The sequence below is a fragment of the Coccidioides immitis genome, assembly GCF_000149335.2.
Source record: "Coccidioides immitis RS genomic scaffold supercont3.2, whole genome shotgun sequence".
NCBI classification, from domain to species: Eukaryota; Fungi; Ascomycota; class Eurotiomycetes; order Onygenales; family Onygenaceae; genus Coccidioides; species Coccidioides immitis.
The window spans coordinates 5044701-5067869 of record NW_004504309.1 but is presented as its reverse complement, the minus strand read 5'-3'; the positions used below and the strand labels follow the sequence as shown (position 1 = coordinate 5067869).

Genomic DNA, 23169 nt, shown 5'->3' with positions numbered 1-23169 from the left:
TAACTTAAAATGATATTTCCAATTAAGAAATGGATGTGGCTGTTTGGCCCATACTCTGGTGGTAGCATTCTTGATAATAAACGTTCTCTCAATTGGTCGTGACAATAAAATATTTCACATTTTAATTGCATGTTTGTTGGAAGCCTCTATTTGGAGGAATTACAAAAGACAACACAATGACTCCTATTCGCACTGTAGATCACTGTAATAGTTAATCTTCCTGTGCGCTCCGGATTATCTGAATCAAAGGGTATCCATTTTCAACATCTTTTTATCTTTGCTGTCTCCTGCGCTGTGCATGCTGCGGGACCACAGTCTGCTGTGTCGAAAATGCCAAACCTCTTTTCAGTGCCATGCAGGTGCGGATGAAGGACACAGCATCCGCCAGTTCAGTTTCTGAGATCCGCTCTCGATGTTACTGGTACTTCCTTTTTTTTTTTTTTTTTTTTTTTTTTTTTTGAATCACTGACAGCAAGCTCACATTTAATAGCTCGAGCTTCATGGTTCAGTTTTCTGCAGCATCAGCGTTACAGCTGTGCGGTCTGGACTCACGAAGAGTACATGAATATGCACAGAGCAATGCATGTATGTACAGTTTAAGCCTAAACGCATAATGCACCTATGCCCCCTGCTTACGACAGAGTTCGTTAGTTTGTATATGTTGTCAGCCCGATATCCTTGCTCTAAAATCAAAAGATCTTCATGCCTGCAAATCCATGGACAGAGGAGATCTGGATATCCTCAAATAACAAGGCGTTTGGATTTGCTGCGCCGTCCTATGCCCAGGGACCTTCGTGGGCTACGTGGCCAAACGAGGGACAATTCGGTTCGCCTTGTTTATTCAATCAGGCTGCACTCTTGTCGCTCTGGCCGCCTTTCCCGTAACCCAAGGCGATGCGATAACCACAGGGTTATGACAAGGGTCATCATGACATCTGTATTCCTCCAGGTCTTGAGCTATTTAAGGAAGGGTTGAGAGCCACTGGATATGCCATTATTGTTGGGGCCTTCGAAGAGCACAGGGTCTTTTCAGGAGCGAGAGTTGATCGGAGAGTTCAGGTTCAACGTGACTATATGGATATTCCAATTCAAGATATGAGCGATCAGTTAACAACACTCTATGGCAAGTTTGAAAGCATATATCGCTGGCTCGAGGGGATCGATGACCGTTTTGAAGCTGTCGGTGGCCGGTTCGGGGCGGTCGATGGGCAGCTCGATACGATAAGCGGTCGGCTTGACGATCTCGGCCACGAGCTCAAATGTCAACGGGAGTACATGGACGATCAATTCGGCTCTGTCTATGCGTCGGCACGTCAACTACGTGCCATGATGATCAATCAAAACGGAACTAGAGGTGGAAAAGTCCTCGAGCCGGTTGGTGTATATCGTAACGGCGCATATTGTATTCCGGATAACTTCCCAAAAACCGTGTCCGAGTTTTGGAAATTAAGAAAGCACAGCAAATGTAATCGCTTCTCGTTATCCGGCTCTCCTATCCTTCGAAGTATCTTCGCTAGTGCTAATGTTCAAATCACACAGTGCCCCAGCTTACGTCTTTGTCGTTATTTTACAACGTTACTCGCGAGGAACTTATTGAGCCCGATATAGATGACAGTGATGACGAGGGTCAGGAAGTTCCATACGCCTCAGTGAGCCTCCAACAGCTCATTGAGAAGTTTCCAGAAATGGCACATATGGCGCTTGCAGATCGGTTCGGTCTTCAATATGGAAAGATTTCCGCATTTATGCAACGCTTGGAAAACTTCAAGGAGACAGTAATCGGGAAGCGAGCCCAGATCGAAGAATCCTCGAGAGATGCAAGGAAATTTGTTCGAAGCGAAGAAACCCGAGCAGCGCCGTCCAAACAAAACACTCCAAGTGCTTTTACCCCTATACCTTCGATTTTTGGCCAATGAAGTTGTCCCGCTGGAGTTTATTTTGAAAAAGTGCGAAGTCGACGACGATGGAGTCTGCCGCCTATTCTGACCGGACAAGACTCGGCTGGGCTGAAACAAATGCCCGTCAAAGGGTGAATGAAATTATTGTCGAAGAGAGGAGGCAATTAGAGAAGAAATTGGCCAGTGAAAAAGAAGGAGAACATGATGTATCACGACCTTACAGGACAGTGGCTGCGCTTCGGGTGCCAGATTCCGTGAGCAGCAAACCGTCTGGCGATACGGAACCGATCAGCATTCCGACCGTAATTCTGGAAGCTGAGGAGAGGTAGCTTGCTTTCTCCGCTGAGAAAATAATGGCTGCGGCACGAAGATGGCAGCAACGCTTTATATCCCCTACAAGGTCATTGGACTCGTTACAAATATGGCAGCAGAGCAGAGATGTAGAATATGATGTCTGTGGCGGTGATGGGGAATATTTCGAGTTTGACTATATGTAAAGATCATGAGATCAGAAGCAAAAGGTGGAGGAAGCATATATACAAGACAAAATAGCGAGAAGCATCTTGTTCCTGCTAGACGCTCAACTTGTAGATTCCCCCTTTCACATTGATGAATCGATATAGTTCCAAGATGACACCGGGGCGCGCTGCATGAGGCTATCCCGGGAACCGTGGTGATTGTCTTACATAATCATCCGACTTCGCGGGCAAAAAAGAAAGACAGAAAGACAAGAACGTTGCTCTTCATCGGCGCCGAAGCTGGAGGAGAGGAAAAGCTACCGTGCTGGTGTAAATACTGATAGATAATACGAAAAAAAGGCCGGAATAACAGAGAACAATGGCATCTCCGTTCACTCCCACGACGATCTCCCATTCTCTCCGGCAGGCCTTCCGCCTTTCCCGGTCCTCTCCCGCATCACGCCTGGCTTGCCAACCGCAGCTCAGATCACTCGCGCCATCCAGATCGCAGTCTCGAACCCTCCAGTCAAGCCCAATCCTTCGCCCAGGCGGCAATCGCGCTTTTTCGACAACCCCCGCTCTCCCCGCAAAGACGATCCAGCAGCTCAAAGCCCGGTCGTCCACGGGTCCGTTCTCATGGAAAGCGGCCCTGCTGTTCGTGCTCACGGGCGCAGGTATGATCGTGTACTTCCAGTATGAAAAGGCGCGACTGGAGCGAGAGCGCATTGTGCAGATGAGCAAGGGAGTGGGTAAACCCAAGGTCGGAGGACCGTTCATTTTGAAGGATCTGGATGGGAACGTGTTTACGGAGGAGCAGTTGAAGGGGAAATATAATTTCGTAAGTTGGACGCTGGGCTTTCCCTGGTGTGACCGTGTCACGATATTCTGACCGCGACGGTTTAGATCTACTTTGGATTTACTCATTGCCCCGATATCTGCCCTGACGAGTTGGACAAGATGGCTGCCATCATCGACATCATCAAGGAGAAGTCCAAAGGCAACTCTCCACTTCGCTCTATCTTCGTGACGTGCGACCCGGCGAGAGATACACCGGAAGTACTACGAGCTTACTTGAAAGAATTCCACGGCGACATCCTGGGCTTAACTGGAACCTATGAGCAAGTGAAGAACATGTGCAAGCAGTACCGAGTCTACTTTAGTACGCCAGAGAATATCAAACCGGGCGAGGATTATTTGGTGGATCACAGCATTTACTTTTACTTAATGGGTAGGTGTTACTTGACGGCAGTTCTCTTTTTGATACGTCGCTAATTACGTGTTATCTATAGACCCCGAAGGAGATTTCGTGGAGTGTATCGGCCGTCAGGATACCCCCGAAAGCGCAGCAAATATTATCCTCGATCATATCAAGGACTGGAAGAGACAGGGCAGAGAGTTGGATACCAGCAAGCCCTGAGCGTAACAAAAGAGCGGGAAAAAGAAAAGAAAAGAAGGTTGTTTCTCGTTTCAATCGATTCTCCTCTCTAGATAACCCAACTTATAATGCATGACTGTACATAGAACGGCGTTTGGGGATTTTGCGCGTGTTACTTGAGGTTGATATATAGGTTATGTATGTACAGTAGACGTGTACGTTATTGCGCGAATGAAGCTCATCTCGATTCTTCATTTGGATTATTGCTTTTCTTCTTTTGTAGATTGCGCGGCCATATACCCAAAGAAAGGGTTTGTCAAAAGATCATCCTCTGCTGATAGCATCGAGGAACATGGTCATGATGTCGATTTCCCCTCCGGATCCGTGTCCCTATTTGCCCTCCACTCGCCCTGTCCCGGCGGCTCCCCGACAAACTCCTCCCGCTTCCAGATCTCCACTCTCCGCTTACACTCTTCCAGGACCTCCTCTCCGGCTCTCCACGCAGCACCCCTATGCGGAGCGCTAATTGCGATCGCGATTGATTCCTCGCCAACAGCCACGTCTCCTAGGCGGTGGGCGATACTCACGCCGCAAAGGCCATGCTTGGCCACGGCATCGCGTGCGATGGAAGATAGTGTGCGCAGCGCCAGTGGGGCGTAGCTGGTGTAAGCGAGTCGGGCGACGGGTTTGTCTTCAAAGGTGTCGCGGGTGGTGCCGAGAAAGAGGACGTTTGCACCGGCGGCAGGGGAGCGGGTGTGGGCGAGGTAGGTGGATGGGGAGAGGGGGTGGTAGGTGAGTTCGATGAAGATTCTCTCGGGGTCGAGGTAGAGGGTCTGTGGGTAGGTGGTGGGATCAAGGTAGGAGGGCGGCGGGATATGGACGGCTGGTTGCTGTGAGGATGTGGAGGCGGGGAGCGGAGGAGGGTCCGTGGATGGCAGGGTTGACATCTGGAGAGCAATTGAATCGAGCGACTGGTAACTAAGGGTGATTGAGCAGCGTCATTGAATGATTTCTTTGATGAGAGTCGCGAATGGCAGCGGGGAGATGCGGCGAGAACATCGAGAATGATGTAATGACATCGCGGGGTTGAACCGTTAAAGCCGGGCGTTTTTGATGCTTTCCAATTTGCTCTCTTTCAATACGAAATGCTATTTACTCACCGGGAGGCCAGTCACAGATACAAATCTCACGGTGGGCTGGCCCGGAAAACCAGACCAGTGCTTTGGAAGAACCCTTAATGGCGCAGAATTAACCGCATGTACTGTACATACATACAAGTGAATGTCCGCTGCAATCAAAGGTCTAAGATATGCTACATCACAATTGGATATTTAGCGACTATCAACAACCCCTCGAGAAGTCTGGCTCAACGGCCAAATGCTACTGAGCTATGAAACATTGCGGAATGGTATGGAGTCCAACAGCCCAGCAGTCCGGACTCAGACGGTCATTGGCGAGATCCTCGGCCGTCGAGGACAAAGGGCGATAACGCTATCGTCACTTCATCTCCTCACCAGCTGCACTGAGACACACCAGAAGCTGTACGAAAGGTCGTAGAGGGCCTGTTATATGTTTTTTCGGTCATTATCACTCTATGCCGTGGTTAGTTGCAAGCAATGCTATGCATCTCTAGCGGTAGTGTTTCTCAAGAAGCATCGTGGTGATATAGTTATAACGCTTCCCTCGTTCACCTTAATCCCTCAAAATCAAATCTCCTGACTCACTTCTTGCGGGATTTTCTGTCCTTATATTGGACGTTTTAAAAGCAAAAACATGTCTGTGCTCGTCCATGACATCGAAATCACTCCACCAGGTCAATGGCGCCTCACTAACCTTTCCCCGTGGGGAGAGCTATTTCTCACCGACGATGTGCTTCGAGGTCCAGGATGGATCAAATATCCCAGCGATAATTGGATCCCGCCGAGAAAATGACGCCTGGGGAGATCTGAAGTTTGGTTCCACTATCCAGAGAGATACTCCAAGCTTCATCTCCACGATCGATGGGAAGCTTGAGGGTATAAATATTGCGAGCATGTCTCCCCTCGAGAAGGAGAACAAGGGAGGAAATCATCATCGCAACAGGACAAACAGTGCATTCAGCCCATTCAGCCCATAGTCAGATTGACTTGAATCCGAGACCCCAAGCGTCAACTTCCAGAATGAAAGCCACCACGATTTTCAGCCTGATCGCTCTCACTCTCACCGCCAGCGTTAGCGCCAAGGTGACTGGTGGAAATTGGGAAAACTTCCCCAAGGTAAGCTACACACAACCTCGACCAAGCGTTTGCTTCGAAAAGAGACTTCTGTGAGCTGACAAGACGATCTCCAGTACCCAAATGACCCCATGATCACAGAGGGGCCACTTCGTGAATGTAAAGGCCCATACGCTCCCCTGAGCGGCATGTGTGGCAGCGGCCCTGACCCGAGGGAGGGTAAGTTTGACAGAACAAGAAATCGGGTATTATTCACAAGATGATGGTTCTGACCGCCCAACAGGCTAAAGCCTTCGCTGCCATATATCCCTTTTCGGCCGTGGATCTGGATATTATCAAGGGAGATGGAAAGATTAGGGGGCACGCGGGATGATGGGGAATACAAGCTGGGCTTTCGATCCCTGCCAGAAGTTATTATGTCTGCTATGCCCGTCAGGAATGGAGGGGTGATTTCTCTTCTCAGTCTCTTGATTTTCGTCTGTATGTTACGGAGTACTCCGTAGATAGTTACCAGAACAAAGAGTCTTCCCAGCCAACCTTTTGACCGATCCAAAAAAGCAGCGTGCGAATCTCGATGTGCCACTGTCTCCCGTCCAAACCCGTTGGGCCTGGACAGAGAACCAAGACACGATGTGTGTGTGTTTCCACCGTTACACGATATGCAAGAGCCAGTGACAGCTCAAACCGCCCAGTCAACGGGGGGGAATTTCATCATCGCCAGTCGCCAGCATCATCATCGTCATCTTGGTTGTTTTTTTTTTTTCTTCTTTCCCGCATCACCCTTGCTGGACGAGGGATAGCTACCAGGCCAATGACAGCACTGCCCAGGCGAGCCTCGGCGGCCGTCGTGCCGCCTTTCAAGCATCAGGTCGCTGGCCGTCGAGCTGGCATCCGGTCGTCATTGGTTCCCCCGGGCGCAATCCCTGGGCAGTCGACGCGGGAAGAGCCAAGAGTGAGCGACGGAGAATTGCACCCAGTGATTGGGAGGTGAATCCATGTAGTTCATCATGTGGTTGGGACTGAAGGAACCCTTGGGTGGCCCAAGGACGGACGGACATGTCCAGCGCGACAAAGAGCACGATTCATGCTCATAATGCCAGGGATCAGCAACCTCGCTCGACTCACCGCCAGATGTGAAAAAAAGCAAAGTCGGCTCTTGGGGAGGGGGATATTTTGTTTCTTTTTTTCTTTTCGGAGGGTATTAAACCCCAGGAATGCCTCCCACCATCTCTGTCCCGTAAAAATTGTGAGTTATTCTGTGTGGTTTGACGCCATGTTTGTCTTTGTTGTTGTGTCTATCGCTCGCTGGGCGTCAACTAGTGGACGCCGCTGAGCCAAGCAGTCCCGACGATCACGCAATCGGCGCCTAAAAAGCAGCTCTGGGGCGCGGATCTTTCTCGCCTTTCTGTCCCACGCTGCTCTTCTTCTTCTCCTTCTTCTCCTCCTTTTCTCCTTTTCTTTTCTCTTCATCTTTTTTTTTCCTTCAACCTTTTTCTTCACTTCTCTCCTTCACTTCTGCTGCTCTTTTCCTCCTCTCGCTCGTCTACAGAGGGAACGCTACGGGACTCTGTTTCAAACCACTCAAAAATGCATGTTCTTGTTTCTAAAAAGAAAAATTAAAAAAAAAAAAAAAAAAAATCACAACTTATCCAGATGTATGTACAACAAAGAAGACTGATCCTGCAGTGTGTTTGTGGTATATGTGCGTGTGTGTTTTCGTGTGTTTGTGTGTTGTGTTGAAGCAGCCAAAAGGAATATCTACATACTGCATGTGTATATGCCGCCGGTGTATACAAAAAAATGCATTTCTGCCTTTTGCCCAGCTGCCTCTTTCATGTGCGTCAGTTTCGGGTTTCTCCTTTCTCTTTTTTTTTTGGGGGCATTACATCGTCCTTTCGTCTATAGTCTAAAGAGCTCCTTGGTGCACGACTTCCAGATGGTGAAGCCAAAGACCATGATCCAGAGCAGGGTTACGCACACGGAGAGAATCTGCATGCACTGGTCAGTAGCCTGAAGAGAGGAGAGACTCAACCCCACCGGGGACAAAGGGAGCAAGCTTACTGTTCCAATGATGTTGAAGACCACCGAGTTGAATTCCTTTCCGAACAGGGTGCATGCGGTTGTGAACACACCTGTCGCATCACCATGTCAGTCGAGGAGCCCAAAAGAGACACAGAGAGAGGGACATTGTCCCGACTTACCGATCGGGAAAGTAAACGCCCACCATCCCAGGTTGAACGGGAACGGGCCGCGGGCAAAGGAGGCGGCGGCGAACCACAGCCAGACCAGGCCGAAACCCCACATCACCAGGGCGATGAAGACTCCGACCGCATAGAAGATCTCACCGGCAAGAGGCGACAGGACCTCGGACTGCACAGCAAAGAGAAAACAAATATCAGTGTCCGCCTCAGACAGGATGACTCAAGGTAGGCTGGAAAAAAAAGAAAAAAAATAAGAAAACAATGAAACACTTACTGTTGGGAAGACTCTCTTTGCCACGATTCCAAGTTGCATGATGCTACTCACAGGTTAGATGCGATTCTTCCGATGACAAAAGAAAGTTTTTTGGACGGGGGAAATTGAACTCACCCAAATCCTCCTTGGCCAAGGGGACCAACGGGAAGCAAAGTACTGACGATGACAGCTGAGGGGACGACCTTGTGCAGAGCCAGTCTCTGGAAATAGATGACGATGATGACCATGGCGAATGGCACGGCCGAACCCCACATGATATAGCAGAAGATGACGGTCAGCATGGCGTGGGAGTCGTTTGGCAGGACCTCAGCGACGACGCCGCCCGAAGCCGCCGCGACGACCGGTGCTACAATGGGAAGAAGCCATGCGGCGGTCATCGTTTCCAGCTTGGCGGGATGAACGGTTGTTCTGAACACTACTAGTCAGCAAAAGAACAAGGGGAAAAAAAGAGGGAAAAAAAAAAAGGAAAAAAGAGATTTCGACATACAGAACGAATGGAACATAATAGCAGGTGAAGATGCTAACGGCAGCGTCGATCCACCACATTATCCAGGCCATGGTTGCGGCCCAGTCACCCCACATGGGCACGCAGATGAAGACGGTCAAGTTGATGATGGTGGCGAAGCCCATGGGAAAGGTGCCGAGCATCATGGAGTGGGCGGGATGGGCGAGCATCTGCTTGAACTTCTCTGGCCAGAGGCCATAGCGCACGATGGAGATGGCGAGGAAGAGGGTGAAGAGGGCGATGTTGAGGATGAAGATAGCGACGGCGATGTAGTGCAGGCCAGGAAATTGGAACGGCAGTCTCTCCAAGAGGATGGCAGTGATTCCAGTTCCCATGTTGGCGGCGAACCAGCTGTTGGTTTTGTTCATCTCGCAGTCAGCCTTCGAGATCTTTTCATTTCATTCTTTTCCCTCCTTCGGCAGGCTGAACGTTTTCCTACTCATCCTGCCCAAGGATTGGATCGGATTGGATCGGATTGGATATGGAGTCTTACCCGGGATGGAAGTTTGCGATGGCAATCCAGTCATCTCTCCGTCTGGCCTTCTTCTCGTCTGGAAACTCGTCGTAGGTCGGGGGAAGTATGGTTGTGCGGGCATTGGGGTCTGCCTGTGTAGACTGCGACTGGGCCTTGGGCGCAGCGCCATTAACGGATGAATCTTGCGGGTTCATTATTACTCTCTTTTCTCTGTCTTCTTTTCTTCTCACGAAGAAGAAACAAAGTTTATATATATATAAAAGAACGGTGGAATAACGGAAGAACGAGAAGATTCGAAAAAAAGTGAGGGAAGAGAAGAACTAATGAGTGACAGAGCGATCACCGGGAAGATCACTGCGAGTGGGAGGTGAAAAAGGTGACCCAGCCCTCTCTGGGGGGAGGGGAAGGAAAGGAGAGAAAGATGTAGAGATGTTGTTTTGGTTTGCTGTGAGAGTGAGAGAGAGAGAGAGAGAGAGAGAGAGAGGAGAGGAGAGGAGAGGAGAGTGAGTGAAGAGTGAGAGACAGTCAGAGGCGATCCTCCATGCAACGAGTGATGAGACGGGTTTCAAGGCGGGAGATTAGGCTGTCTTTGAGCGACTGGGGGGGGCGGCGGCGGTTCAACACGCTGGACGTGCCAGGAGCGCGCAGCCAAGCAAATCACCCTTATATATATGTATGATGAAGGGAGTCTAAGCGGGCGGGCCGGGGTCGGGGATGCTGGCGACGGGATCGTTTCTGGTCGACGAGGGTTCGCTCGGCTTCGGCTGCTTCAACAGGGACGGGGCGACGATTGATGATGCTCGTGACGGGGACGGTGACAATGACGATGAATTATGATGATGATGATGATGATGAAGATGACGATGCCGGCAGTGGTGGTGGTGGTGATGGCCGGGGATTCTCCACGCTGCCCGTTTCGGTCTCGGTTGGTGTCGCTTGTCACTAATTGAATTGTTCTATTTGTTTTGAATTTTTTTTTTTTTTTTCAATCTGATCTTTGATTGTTGAATTTCCTTTTTTTTTCTTTTTTTTTTTTTTTTCCCTTTTGGTGTTCTCGAAGGAAAAGTCGCCAAGATCGACGAGCGGGATCAGCCTGTTTGACGCTGGTTTTTTGAAGGGGGAGAAAAGGTAAAAAGAAAAAAAGAAGATGAAAAAAAATTTAATAAATAACCAACTAATTTTTTTTTATCTTTTCTTTTACAGAGCAGCCAGCAGCCAGCAGAGAGAAAAGAGAGAGACGAAGAGCTGAGTGAGTCAAATGGCCGTGATAATCAGCCCCCCTTGCAAGGATCGCGACCTGCGCCGTTGGACCGATTTAGCCAGATTTAGACAGCCAGAGAGACAGGCGGAGGAACTTGTGAGAGACCCAAAAAAAAAATAAAAATAATAAAAATAAGAGAAGTTCGGCCTGGCTGGCGATGTCTCTGAGTCGGCCGAGTGATCGATCAGCCACCGCGCCGTCGACCGTCAAGCATCACCACATTTTTACATCCTCGTGTCTTTTTTATTTGATAATTATTATATTATTATTATCATTTTTAAACCCGTCTTCAACTGGCCACTTTCTTCGCTCTCCGCAGCGTCATCTGGCGTGTTTTGATCTGAATATGTCAAAATCAAAAAAAAAATACATACATGCAGACTTGACAACAAACTGGCTATGCTCTCTCTCTGCCTCTCTGCGCTGCCCCCCTGTTTCCATCTCGAACCTTTGCTTTTTTTGCCGTCTTCTCTTCTCTTCTGTTCTTCTTCTTCTACTTCGCCCTGCCGGGATGAGCCCTGTTCACAGACTGCATCCCCCCCGGTCAATGATAAAACAGCCAGCCCCCGGCTCGTGTAGATCGTAAGGTACACACATACGCACAGTTCAGGAGTCAACCTCCTCGGATGGCGTTCTGTTTTCGTTGTTTTTTTCTTTTCTTTTCTTTTCTTTTCTTTTTTTTTTTGGCTTTATTTTTTGACTTTTTCTTACCTTTTTTTTTTACTTTTTTCTTTCGCTCCCCTTCCATGCCCTGTTCTCGAAGTATCTTCTCTGCACACCCCCGTCACTCTCCCCTCCCTCTCTCTCTCTCTCTCTGTATCTCTCTGTGTATCTGCGGCTTCCCGGCCGGCTGCCACGCGAGGATTTCCAGGAACTCGAAGCCGGTCTGCTCGTCAATCCGGCCCGGCCAGCCCGGCAAGGACCAAAAAACCCCCCTCCCGTCGACTCCGCACACTCTCCTCTCTCTCTCCCCATCTCTTGTCTCGGTGGCCAACTGAATCGGCTGCTCATTCGGTTACATAACGCGATGCCACCCACGACAAGGGACCGACGTCAGCCCGCATGCCATTCTGCGATCAGCACGGTCTCTCTTATCCCCCTCTCTCCCACGCTCTCTTCTCCCTCTCTGTTCGTCCGGGTTACAGATCGATTAGGTTAGTCGGTTACTTGGTTGCTGGGACCCTTTTTTCCTGTTCTTCTACTTTTCTCTTTTTTTTTTTTTCTTTCGGCCGTCGGCCCACAAACCATGACCAACTCCACAAACTCCATTAGTTAGACGTACATACATCATAACCCATGTCAAGTCACGACAATCACCACACGAGGCGAGCAGCGATCAATCAATCTTCGATCTCGCAGGGATTGCTGGCTAGTCGGTTAGTCATCTATGTATGTACATAATTAACTAGTTAACTATTCCGTACGAACTCCTCAACTGCCGAGGGAAAAACGTGACAGACAAGGTGAAAAAGATGCCTGTCGCTGGCAAAACTTGTGTTTCGATTCAGAGACAAGACTCACGTTTGATTCCAAAGGCCGCAGAGAATTCATTAATAACAGAAAATATAGGGAAAAAAAAATAAAATAAATTAAAATCCAATTAATCTAGAAGACGAAGCAGTGGTTCAGCCATTTTCCACGGCGGATCAGCTCGGTAACCTTGAGACATGTCCAGTCACTTGATTCATCCCACCGGGGCGATGGCGATGGCGATGGCGACGATGGCAGCGAACATCCAGTCGGGCCAAAATCTCCCTCGCAAATCGTCGGCATCACCCTCTCGTCTTCCTCAGCCATGCAGGTTTGATTCGCCAGATACAGAAAAAAAAAAAGAAACTTGGCCCTTCGCTGACGTGCAGATCGAAAGTCCGTATCCCTGTGGCGCAAGGCACGCACGCGTTTGTCGACGCTGCATCTCCGCCATGCCGCCCAGCGCCCTCCATCCCTGATCCCCATCCCATACATACGAGGGAAAATGCGCGTGAGTGAGATATGCAGTTACAGAGTTGAGATGCACACACACACACACACACACACACGAGAGACCGGGATGCGCCGCCTGCCGCCCGGACACGAGACGCCAGTGTGTCTTGTCTTCTCCTTTTCTTTTTTGTCTTACAGTATCTTCTTCTTCTTCTTCTTTTTTTCCTTATCTTCTCTTGTACCCTCTTCTCATCCTTTTTTTTTTTTCTTTTCTTTTTTTCTTCTTGTCTATCCTTATCACCTACTCACCCTGTCAAGCATCCGCAGACAATCTGTTACAACAAGCGATAACAACTCATGTCCAGTTGACGGGCTGCCGTCGAATTTGACGCACTGACTCTCGATCTGTGCAGCCTCGGAACGGTCCAACCATCCCCATGCTGTACAACTCGCCAAGCTGGTGTTTCTTTTTTTTTTTTTTTTTAAACTGCTTCTCGAGATGGTGTGCTCCGTCTCGTAAGGCTGCAGGCCGACAACTAGCTGCAAATCCTTCGACGAAAGAAAATAATGATAATAATAATAATAAAAATAAATCAAACAAGATGAGAAAAGTTGGCGAAGCTGAGCCTTGCCACACAGCTCGTTTTAATGTCGATCGTCTTTTCTCGATCACGAAGTCGTGTTCTTTTTTTAATTTTTCTTATCTGCTCTGCCTCCTGGCTATGAAGCCTCTTTTTTTTTTTTCTTTTCTTTTTCTTTTCTATTTTTTCCTTGCTTTTTCTCTTCTTTTGTTTCTTTTTAGCTGCATGATCGTCCGTTTCAGATGGACGAGGTGGCTTGGTTTGCTCCCTGTCAGCTCGACATTTTGTTACCTTACTTTTCTTTTTTCCAGTTTCTTTTTGCTCTTTTTTTTTTTTTTTTTTTTTTTTTTTTTTTTTTGAGGCACTCTCGAAAACCTGAAAACCAGTCCTTCTGCCCATGGACACAAGATATAACCCCATAGGTCCGTTCACTCGAACAGGATTGCATCTTGCATCTCGCATCTCGTTTTTTCCCAGGTCTACAACGACACATTTCGGGATACGTCGGCGATCGTGATGACGACGACTACAACAACGATGATGTTGACGGAAAAAAGAAAAAAAAAAGGGAAAAGGAAAAGGATTACGGAATCTCATATATCATAATATTTGCTCAAACAGTACATACATATACACACGCTGCATTTTCGGCTTGCTGCTATACCTTCTCGTCAACGTCAACTACAACCTTCTCGGCAGTGATCTCGTTTTGACGAGCCTCTCTCTTCTCTTCCCGGACGGACATGTACAGGAGACCTGCGGTCCAGATCGCCATGGCGATCGAGCACGCAATCATCGCCCACATACCTCTCTGTGGTCGAAAGGTTAGTCTGACTCGTCTCCCAGAAAACTAACAGCAAAAAATATAAAAACAGACAAAAAGGACGACTTACAGTAAAGTACGGAGCGGTATCCGCGGGGTAGAAGAGAATGCTCCACCAGGCATTGATCACGTTGCTGCCCATGTTCATGCTGGCAATCACCACGCTACGCAGGGCATCGTCCTTGTACCGCATCACGTCGTTGGCCCAGGCGAAGAAGGTAGCCTGGCAGGCGTACACGGAACCAGCCCAGTAGTACGCCCCGAAGATGGTGGCCGTGGATGAACCCGGCGCCAGGATCATAGCGGACGTGGCGACGCCTGTGATCCCGATCCAGAAGCCGACGAGGTATCGCTTCCCGCCGAGGAAATCGGTCAAAGTGGCCCAGAAGAGCGTGGAGACGATGCCGACGGCGGGCACGCCGGACGGGTAGTTGTTCATCTGCGCGATGGTGTATTTGTGGGTGGGGTGGGCTTTCATGTACAGGGCGAGGAGGGAGTTGGTGGAGAACGACTCGGTCTCACCGGCGATGACCCAGAGCATGACGAAGCCGTACCAGTGCCAGGAGGAGAAGACGCGCTTGGCGAATGCCCAGTCGATGCGAGTACGCTCGGCGCTGCGTTCGGGGACACGGGCGATGGCGAGGGCCTTGTCCGCCTCGGTTAGGTAGGGAGCCCTGGTGGTGCTCGGGGTGTCGGGGAAGAGGAACAGGCCGTAGAGAGCGATGGGGACGGTGATGAGGCCGTCAATCTAACAGTCACAGAATAGTTAGACTACTTGCTCTCTCTCCCGCCTTTTTTTTTCTTTTTCCTTTTTTTTTTTTTTTTTGGTGGACCTGTGAGACTTACAATGAACAACCATCTCCAACCAGGCATACCCCGTGCGCCGTGCAGGGAAGAATTGATACCGGTCTGGATGAACCCGCCAAACATGGTTCCTGCCAGGCCGGAGGCAGTGAAGATACCGCTGCGCTTGCCCAGCTCTCGCTCCGTGTACCAGGAGCCCAGGATGTAGTGGGTTCCGACGAAAGTGGAGGATTCAGCCAGACCCAGGAAGAAGCGGATGGCCATGATGCCCTGGGGGTTCTTGACAGCGGCGGTGACCATGGTCAGGCCGCCCCAGACCAGCATCATGCTGGGGAAGAAGATTCTTGGTTTGAGGTAATAGAGGGCCAGGTTGGAGGGGACCTGGCCGAGAATGTATCTATGCAGCGATGTTAGCTAGATATAGAAGAAAACGGAGAGAGCAAGATGAAAATTAAAAAAAAAAAAAAAAGGCCCAAAAGAGAATTAAACGTACCCGACAGTGAAGACGGTGTTGATGATGTTAAATTGGTTTCCCTGGAAGTTCAAGTCCTCCTTCATGCCAGAGACGTAGGCATTGGCGAGGTTGGATCGGTCAAGCTATACCATCGTCAGAATCGCCCCCTCGTCTAATTACTTTCTATTTTCTTTTTCCCTTTTTTTCTCAAAGATCCAATACTCACATAGTTGGCAAAGTACATGAGACAGCAGAAGGTCAGGATGAAGAAGTCGAGTTTGCGCAGGAGAGCAGCCTCGCCAGGCCTGCTCTCCTTTCCGCGCAAGTACTCAATAAACTTGTTGCTCATGGTGCGTGCGATGCAAGAAGGGGATCCTTTTCACCCGCCCAGTTCCCTGCGACGTCGACGAAGAGACGGGAAGGGAGGAGAAGGAAGAGAAAAGGAAGAGGAGGAAGAAGAAGAAGAAGAGACAGGCGGAGGACGGGTATATAATATACGGTGGGCTGGCATGGGCCGCAACAGCTGGAGAGAAATAACTTCTACTAAAACTAACCAGCTGGAGCGCACAGATAGCGCCTTCGCGGTCTACCTGGTTTAACCCAGTGTTGGGTATCTCCGCAAAAAAAAAAGAGGGAAAAAAGAAAAGGGACAAGAGGCGATGGCTGCTCTGGGGAAAACCCGGGGAACAAGACGAGACTCGCGCGTGGAGCTGGCACTTGAGCCCGGCAGCAGTGGGGGAGCTTGTGCACGCGAGAGCCGATGTCGGGTTCGTGATAGTCGATCCAGTCGCGATGAAGGATAGATTACCGGTTGACCAGTCAGACGGCCTGGCGCTGAAGCAGCTTTGTGCTCTTCATCTCTCTAGCAGCTTCTCGTCCCTTGCGGTGGAATTCATCTGATTCCGTCCTCCTCTCTACTCTACTCCGTCCACAGAGAACCCCCTACCTGTATCACGATTGGACTGGTATAGCGGAAATATCACGTTCACATCATGAGGGAGCGCCATCGCGGATCTCACAATCGAATCGAATCAAATTTCGACCAGAGAGGCCCTTGATACTATGTACCTGTGGGTCGAGCTAGTTCAAAAGCCACGGTTTCGAGATTTCTTCCTTCTTCGCTCTCTCGTAAAGGGCTTTCTTCAGATAAAACCAGCTCTCGAGAACGCTCCGCGCGGCTATCTTGCTGGCCGATGGAGAGTTATCCCCAGCACCCGAGGATAACTACCTCTCGAGCCAGCCATGCAGCTACGTTTCTAGTCAGTTTTAACTAATAGTTACTTGATGCCCGTGCAGTAGCTATGCAGAGCCGTTAAATTCCGCGTTCACTGCTGGAAAGCTCCCTTCCCTCCCGTTGGCGTCGAAGAAGCAACGCCACCCAAGGCTTGGGACGCGGGACCCGAACTAACAAGGACCCTTCTCGATCGCACTCTGTATACTTTTTGCGGAGCCCGTCGAGGCCTGTGGGCCGATTCTTCTGCCTGCCCGTCGGCGAGAAATATCAAATCAGAGCGCGACTTTTCTCATTCCCATCCTGATATCGGCATGATGACCGGAAATCCGCAGCCGCTCCAGATACGAGGGATATGAAAAAGTCCTTTTGATCCTGTAGCCAAGTACTTGCCTCCGTGCTTTTGCTGCTGAAATCGCGGCCCATCAACAGCCGAGGTAGTTTTCGTTAACAAACGATCACTCCCGCTTCACCTTCTAACTTCATATTTATGTCCATACAGTACATACAGACATACAGAGGGACGTCTTGTTCGGAGCTCCGGTTTTAGCTTGTTCGGCATTTCTGTCCGTTGCATGATGGCGTGACTAGCTGCCGGCCGCGAGGCGTTCTAGGACCTGAGACTTTGTGTGGAGATTGTTACCAGAGACTTGACTCGAGGCAGAAGTGCGAATCTGCTTCCACGGACCTGGGTAAAGTATAGAGTTAAACTCTACCAGGATCCACTGAATCAGCCAGAGCTTCTCATCGACTCGAAAAGTTTTGCCGGGAATGAAGAGGAAGCAGAATATGATATTATTCTGCTTCCGCTGCTATCTACACTGGTTTTCCCCGCGGCCAGCAATGGTCAATATCGTATTGATCACGAACGAGACGTCGAGCCGGCTGGAGGACAGTCTCTTCGCTTCTCTTCACGCCGCTTTCTAGCTGCCCACGGCTAGACGCGGCGGACAAGCACTTAGCACTTGCGAGAAAGGGAGAGGAAAAAAAAAAAAAAATTATTTCTTGGATAACAGCAATGCTGGGTATCCACTCTCTGTCTCCCAGCGCCGGTTTCGGCATGGCAAACGGGGTCAGCAATCCTTGCTGTCCATGTTGTATCCCTGCTGGAGCTCATGCCCACTTGCGGGGATTGGAGCTCTGGGTGAGCTCTCCCATATCAGCGAATCTCCAGATTCAGTATTCTTGCCCCTCCATATGGTTTCCGGGAGACAAACCTACCATGAAATGCCGATAATCTCCACGTGGGGATGTTCTGACTCTGGAGATTATGCATTGTGGAAGGATTGCACCGAGGGTGCCGAAGGGATGTCGACGAGTCTTTTGTTTCGACTCGACATATCTCCCTTCTCTTGTTTTTCTTGCAGAATACCAAAGTTCTAAGAGAAACTGCTAAGGTACTTCACTCAAAGCTAGGAAATCATGGCCAAAGGAGTCTGGGAGAACATTAGCGCTGCGAAGCGCGAAGCTCTGCTCTCCTCTATACCCCCCGAATGGATAATCCCTGCCAATATCATTCCTCCAGAACCACAGAATGATGTTACTACTTTTCCTGAGAATTCAGGCTGGTTCACCTCCGAAGAGCTGAAGATCACAAACACACCTGCCCACGAGATCCTTGACAAGACCACATCCGGTGTCTGGACGGCCGAAGCTGTTACTCGTGCCTTTTGCAAGAGAGCCGCTGCGGCACATCAGTTGGTAATGAATACCTTCGTCCCAACCGCTCCCGCAATGCCAATCATATTTTTCCTTTTGGACTCCTACGGCCCGGTTCTTCGTCTCGATGCTAACCAGCTTAGACCAACTGCCTCTCGGAGACGCTGTTCCCGGAGGCCATAGAGACGGCAAAGGCGCTTGACGCCCATCTTGCCTCGACCGGGAAGCCCATCGGTCCCCTTCACGGCCTGCCCATCTCCCTCAAAGACAACTTCAACGTCATCGGCAAGGATTCCACTCTTGGTTTCAGTGCCTGGGTCAATGATCCGGCAACCTACAACAGCGTTCTCACCAACCTCCTTCGTGATGCCGGAGCTGTTCTTTACGTTAAGACAAATGTCCCCACTGCGATGATGATTGCGGAGACTGTGAACAATGTCTTTGGACGGACAACGAATCCACGGAACAGACTCCTTACCTCCGGAGGTTCATCGGGCGGTGAATCCGCTCTGATTGCATTTGGCGGAAGTCCACTGGGCGTTGGGACAGATATCGGTATGAAACTAATCATGAACACAATACTGTCATGCTTTCATCTCACCAAAATCCCTTGTTCGCAGGTGGTTCTCTCCGTATTCCCGCAGCCGTCACCGGTATTTTCACCCTCCGTCCCTCCTTTGGACGATTCCCGAACTTCCATACAAAATCCGGACTCGCTGGTCAAGAATCGGTACTCAGCGTCAATGGGCCCATGGGACCTTCCCTTGATTCACTTTCTCTCTTCGCATCTACAGTGACAAATTCCCAACCTTGGCTCAAGGACCCTAAATGTATCCCTATCCCCTGGAGAAATGTTGAGCCCAAAAAGAAGCTCAAGATCGGAATCATGTGGGATGACGGCATGGTTCGCCCCACGCCTCCAGTACGCCGAGCACTAAAGGAAACCGCAGAGAAACTCCAAAAAGCAGGCCATGAGGTCGTCGACTGGGCTCCAACGGGGCACGACAAGGCTAATGATATTCTGGTGAGCAGACCATAGCCAAGTCAAGCAAACGCTATGCCCGGCCTCAAAACTTACCTACGTACCCTCTAGGACCGCTTCTTCCTCTCCGACGGCGGGAAATCCGTCCAGAAACTCCTCTCCTTATCCGACGAGCCCATCCGTCCCGAGATGGAACGCTACGGCAGAGCCGTCGACCGCGGGGTCTACGAGCTCTGGCAGCTCCACGCTGAGCGAAACACGCTGCAGAAAGAGTACATTGACCGGTGGAGCACCGCAGGCCTAGACGCTATTCTCTGTGCGTTCTTCCTAACCCATTCGAAACCACATACTCCGTACTTTTGACAAAAAGTATAAAACCAGAGATTTTACTGACGAATTTCTCTTGTTATGGGGGAAAAAAACCAGGCCCGGTATGCCCCTTCGCAGCCGTTGAACACGGCAAGTTCAAGCACGTCGGCTACACTGGCGTCTACAACATCCTCGACTACTCGTGCCTTTCTTTCCCATGCAACGTGACCGTGGACCAGGCGATCGACATCCCCCGGACGGACGAGGCGCCACTAAGTGACGTAGACGAGCAGGTTCAGAAAGAGTGTACGTTTCTTTCTTTTTTTTTTTTCCCTCCCTGTTCCGCCTCGTTCTCCCCTGGTTATGGCCTGGATATTCGATGATCTAACTTGGGACTTGTACAGATAACCCATCCGCCATCCATGGCATGCCCGTCAGCTTGCAACTCGTTGGCCGGAGATTAGAAGAAGAGAAGGTGATCATGATGGGCCAAGTCATTCTCAAGGCCCTCTAAATAGATTTTCCAACTCTCTTCCATTGAACATCTTATATATCGATCATGACCATCCTTGATAGATTTTTAGCATAGATTAGAATTGATGCACGGGCCAGTCCGTATTTTACCCTTGTACGGAGGAACTCTCAGTAATTTTCAGGGATCAACTTTTCAGGTGTATTGCACTAGCTTCTACTAAGGAAAAAAGGTGGGGGGAAGGGGACCGAGAAAGACAAGGGTGGCTCTGAAGAGAAAAAAAAAAAAAAGAAAAATCACGAATCGCTGCAGGGAGATGGATAACTGAATAAAACCATTAAATGTAAAGGACAAACCATACCAGAGACCGCACTAAATTCCCAAACGCGAGACAAAACCAAGCAGACCTGCACAAATCAATAGGGGAAACTGGGGGCCGACTTTCCGCATTAACTGATGATTCCTCCGTGGCCACCCGACCTGCCGGCAACACTGGAAAGATGGGGGAAAAAAATGAAAAGGGAATCTCGCTAGGAAGAGATCCAGGAGGAAAAAGGGGTAGATATGGAATTTACGCCGGTGTTTGATGTATAAAGAAAATGGGTAAATGCTTTGGGGGGGGAGAGTACATGACGGTGCATCCTGTATATCATGAAAGTTCATCATACCACAACAACTAGGGCAGGTAGATAACATTAAAGCAAAAAAAAACATGGATTGAGCGAATGCTTCACAAATACGTTTATCTGCGGGGGCATGCCATAAAGGTTTGGAGGAGGTATCAGTGCTCCCCCCTTCAGTTTATCTCTTGTCGATGTTGCCCTTTAGATCAGTTTAAAGTGTGCAACAGCAAGTGAAATAATAGGCGTCATCGGGGTAGATCTTCGCCTAGTGATAGATAATTATTCAAAATGAAAAGAAGACTCTGAACTTTACATGTCCATAGAATCACCGTTGGCAAAGTTGAAAGCACCAGTCTGGGGTTGGTTCGTGCCAAGGGTGAATCCAGCTTGTGTCTGCTGAGGAGCCAGCTCGTCGATATCGGCTCCAGCTTCATCTTCATCAGAGAAGTATCGCTCAATGATGTTGTACGCTTTCATATAAATCTCCTCGTTCGCGTTGTTCTGGCACTCGTGGATCTTTTCCATACCACCAGCCTCTTCAATGAACAGAGCATATCGGTTAACGTTTGGCTCTCCCATCTCGCCAGATTCCTTGTCAAGTTCTCCGACCTTTAGGATGTTTTCCAATCCATCGAGAGCGACCTGAATAATCTTGTTATCGGGGCATGCAAGGAGGTCACACAATGGCTTAATGCATCCACGGGACACAAGATAGCGAATCTGATCGGGTTTCTGCAGACCTCCAGACGTAGCATTCGAGATAGCCCAGCAAGCCTCCTTTCTGGTCTTGAAATCTCCGTTGGACAAGAGATTGATCAGTGGGGGAATGATATTTGCATCGATAACGGCTTGAATCTGTGTTGAATTTCCGGCAGTGATATTGGAAATCGTCCAGCAGGCCTCTTTTCGAATGCCATCCTTGGTAGAGCTGAGCAGTGAAAGGAGAGCAGGCAGAGCACCACAGTTGATGATCACTTGGGTTTGGATATCATCACCGGTGACGATGTTGCCAACGGAGCGAAGTGCGGGTGTCTGCACAGAGGTGGATGCGTGATTCAAAAGCTCTACCAGGCGACGGGGGATGCCTGCTTCGATCACGGCTTGGATCTTATCGTTTGAGCCGTCGGAGAGGTACGAAATAGCCCAGCAGGCATCGATGAGAACTTCATCGTCAAACATGTAGACAAGCTTGGCGAGGACCGGCAGGGCGGGCAAGATCTGTAGAATCACTGTGAGCACGTCTGGCCACAAAATGAAGACTTGGGTCGGGGGCAGCATACCGTTGGCCAGTCAGGCTGTGGAGTCTTTCCACGACAGAAGTTGCTGAGAGTCCAGGTGGCGTTTCGCAGCATACTGATTTTCCGGCCTTCGCTGATCAGGGCCAGGAGCGGGCGGAGAGCTCCGGCACCCAGGACATAATCACGGCATTGGGGGCTGTCGCCAGCGATGTTACCGAGCGCCCAAACAGCTTGCTCACGAACATCTGGCTCGGGGCTGCTCAGAAGCTCAACGAAAATGGGGACAGCACCGGCTTCGATGACGACCTGAGTCTGCTGGGCGGAACCGGAGGCGATGTTGGTCAAGGCCCAAGCAGCTTCGAACTGGACCAAGGTGTGGGGAGATCGCAGGAACTCAACGAAGCGGGATACGACACCGGTCTCGATCACACGCTCGATGGGAGGATTTCGTTCTTTGGAGAGCAGTTTCCGGAACTTGGTGGTAGCTTGAATCTGTTCCTCGATCTTGTCTGAGAAGACACCCTTGACCATCTCTGGAAGCTCCGAATCGAGCTACGACGAGGGACCCGACGTCAGCCATCTCCGGAAAAAGAAGCGTTAAGAACAGGAGGCAGCTCCGACAGTGGCTGCAGCAGATGTGACGCACGGGCTGCCGGGGCGAAAGGTTTCCCGCTCCACACCCCGCAGCGCTGAAACGGTCGCTATGGAGCGAGGGGTAGGAGGAGTAGAACGAAGGCATCGACGCAGGGAGTACGGGAGATGAAAAGCAAAAAGGACAAAGGATGCCATACCTCAGTTTCGATAGGAGCACCCTCTTCGTCGCTGTCCAGGCCCATACCGGGCTCAACGCCGACCTGTCCATCGCGGGTCTGGATGCCTCGACGCTTGGCGAGATTTTCCTCTCGTCGCTGCTTTCGAATCTCGATCTGCTGCTCTCCACGACGGCGACGAAGGTCTTCCGGCTTGAACGAGCTCTTCGCCTTGAATTGGGTGCGACGGTGCTCGGGAATGTATCGGTCCGCCATGGTGAGCAGGGGCAGTTGAGTCGGTGGAGAGGGGTGTTCAGAGGTGGGAAAAAAGCTTAAGCCCCAAGACTCTTGGGTTGTGTAGGGTACTTTTTGGAAGAGGGAGGGCTGAGAGTGGAAGATGGGGGCCTCAGAGGGATGTCCCAACAAGGATGTCAGGCAGATCAAGAAGACGACAAAGAGTAGCAGTATATAGAGAGAGTATGTGTGTGTGAGAGGAAAAGAGAGAGAGAGAGAGAGAGGGGGAGAGAAGAGAAGAAGAAAGAAGAGAAGATGTTTTTGTTTCCTCCTTCTGGCAAGTGGGTTGGCGGCCCTGGCCCTCCGTCACGCTAGGCCACTCTTGGACTAGCGCCGACTGGGGAGGTGGGAAAATGCCGCTTATGTC

The 23169-nt window shown here is 50.1% G+C and overlaps 10 protein-coding genes across 10 annotated transcripts; 6 read left to right on the top strand and 4 right to left on the bottom strand.

Moving 5' to 3' along the window:
* Positions 1–751: 751 nt before the first annotated feature.
* On the top strand, positions 752–1916 carry CIMG_07336 (uncharacterized protein; the record flags this gene model as incomplete). The annotated part of the gene is made up of 2 exons (XM_001243439.2): positions 752–1504; positions 1540–1916. The coding sequence occupies exons 1-2, from the start codon at positions 1075–1077 to the stop codon at positions 1914–1916; spliced, it is 807 nt and encodes a 268-aa protein (XP_001243440.2). The 5' UTR covers positions 752–1074.
* A 729-nt stretch (positions 1917–2645) lies between these two features.
* Positions 2646–3985, top strand: CIMG_07335 (SCO1/SenC family protein). Its single transcript, XM_001243438.2, has 3 exons — positions 2646–3194; positions 3260–3584; positions 3646–3985. The coding sequence occupies exons 1-3, from the start codon at positions 2736–2738 to the stop codon at positions 3771–3773; spliced, it is 912 nt and encodes a 303-aa protein (XP_001243439.1). The 5' UTR covers positions 2646–2735; the 3' UTR covers positions 3774–3985.
* Positions 3812–4699, bottom strand: CIMG_07334 (molybdopterin synthase catalytic subunit). The gene has a single exon (XM_001243437.2). The coding sequence runs from the start codon at positions 4676–4678 to the stop codon at positions 4088–4090; it is 591 nt and encodes a 196-aa protein (XP_001243438.2). The 5' UTR covers positions 4679–4699; the 3' UTR covers positions 3812–4087.
* A 309-nt stretch (positions 4700–5008) lies between these two features.
* On the top strand, positions 5009–6501 carry CIMG_11945 (uncharacterized protein). The gene is made up of 4 exons (XM_012358744.1): positions 5009–5846; positions 5914–5986; positions 6061–6163; positions 6235–6501. Exons 1-4 carry the CDS (start codon positions 5521–5523, stop codon positions 6315–6317), a joined length of 585 nt encoding a protein of 194 aa, XP_012214167.1. The 5' UTR covers positions 5009–5520; the 3' UTR covers positions 6318–6501.
* Positions 6502–7819: 1318 nt separating this feature from the next.
* On the bottom strand, positions 7820–9851 carry CIMG_07333 (sulfite efflux pump SSU1). Its single transcript, XM_001243436.2, has 7 exons — positions 9418–9851; positions 8907–9275; positions 8534–8827; positions 8420–8462; positions 8146–8314; positions 8006–8076; positions 7820–7933 (listed from the first exon to the last, which is right to left on the bottom strand). Exons 1-7 carry the CDS (start codon positions 9591–9593, stop codon positions 7844–7846), a joined length of 1212 nt encoding a protein of 403 aa, XP_001243437.1. The 5' UTR covers positions 9594–9851; the 3' UTR covers positions 7820–7843.
* On the top strand, positions 9723–10345 carry CIMG_13134 (uncharacterized protein; the record flags this gene model as incomplete). Its single annotated transcript, XM_004445425.1, has 2 exons — positions 9723–9766; positions 10084–10345. 2 exons carry the CDS (start codon positions 9723–9725, stop codon positions 10343–10345), a joined length of 306 nt encoding a protein of 101 aa, XP_004445482.1.
* Positions 10346–11956: 1611 nt separating this feature from the next.
* CIMG_11944 (uncharacterized protein) lies at positions 11957–12467 on the top strand (the record flags this gene model as incomplete). Its single annotated transcript, XM_012358743.1, has 2 exons — positions 11957–12049; positions 12270–12467. The coding sequence occupies 2 exons, from the start codon at positions 11957–11959 to the stop codon at positions 12465–12467; spliced, it is 291 nt and encodes a 96-aa protein (XP_012214166.1).
* A 1355-nt stretch (positions 12468–13822) lies between these two features.
* CIMG_07332 (MFS pantothenate transporter) lies at positions 13823–15682 on the bottom strand (the record flags this gene model as incomplete). The annotated part of the gene is made up of 5 exons (XM_001243435.2): positions 15472–15682; positions 15285–15388; positions 14834–15188; positions 14058–14735; positions 13823–13975 (listed from the first exon to the last, which is right to left on the bottom strand). The coding sequence occupies exons 1-5, from the start codon at positions 15592–15594 to the stop codon at positions 13823–13825; spliced, it is 1413 nt and encodes a 470-aa protein (XP_001243436.1). The 5' UTR covers positions 15595–15682.
* A 2216-nt stretch (positions 15683–17898) lies between these two features.
* CIMG_07331 (fatty acid amide hydrolase) lies at positions 17899–19960 on the top strand (the record flags this gene model as incomplete). The annotated part of the gene is made up of 6 exons (XM_001243434.2): positions 17899–18177; positions 18279–18690; positions 18756–19159; positions 19229–19433; positions 19544–19732; positions 19831–19960. 6 exons carry the CDS (start codon positions 17899–17901, stop codon positions 19938–19940), a joined length of 1599 nt encoding a protein of 532 aa, XP_001243435.2. The 3' UTR covers positions 19941–19960.
* A 90-nt stretch (positions 19961–20050) lies between these two features.
* CIMG_07330 (karyopherin alpha subunit) lies at positions 20051–22976 on the bottom strand. The gene is made up of 3 exons (XM_001243433.2): positions 22551–22976; positions 21802–22311; positions 20051–21739 (listed from the first exon to the last, which is right to left on the bottom strand). Exons 1-3 carry the CDS (start codon positions 22782–22784, stop codon positions 20831–20833), a joined length of 1653 nt encoding a protein of 550 aa, XP_001243434.1. The 5' UTR covers positions 22785–22976; the 3' UTR covers positions 20051–20830.
* Positions 22977–23169: the final 193 nt, after the last annotated feature.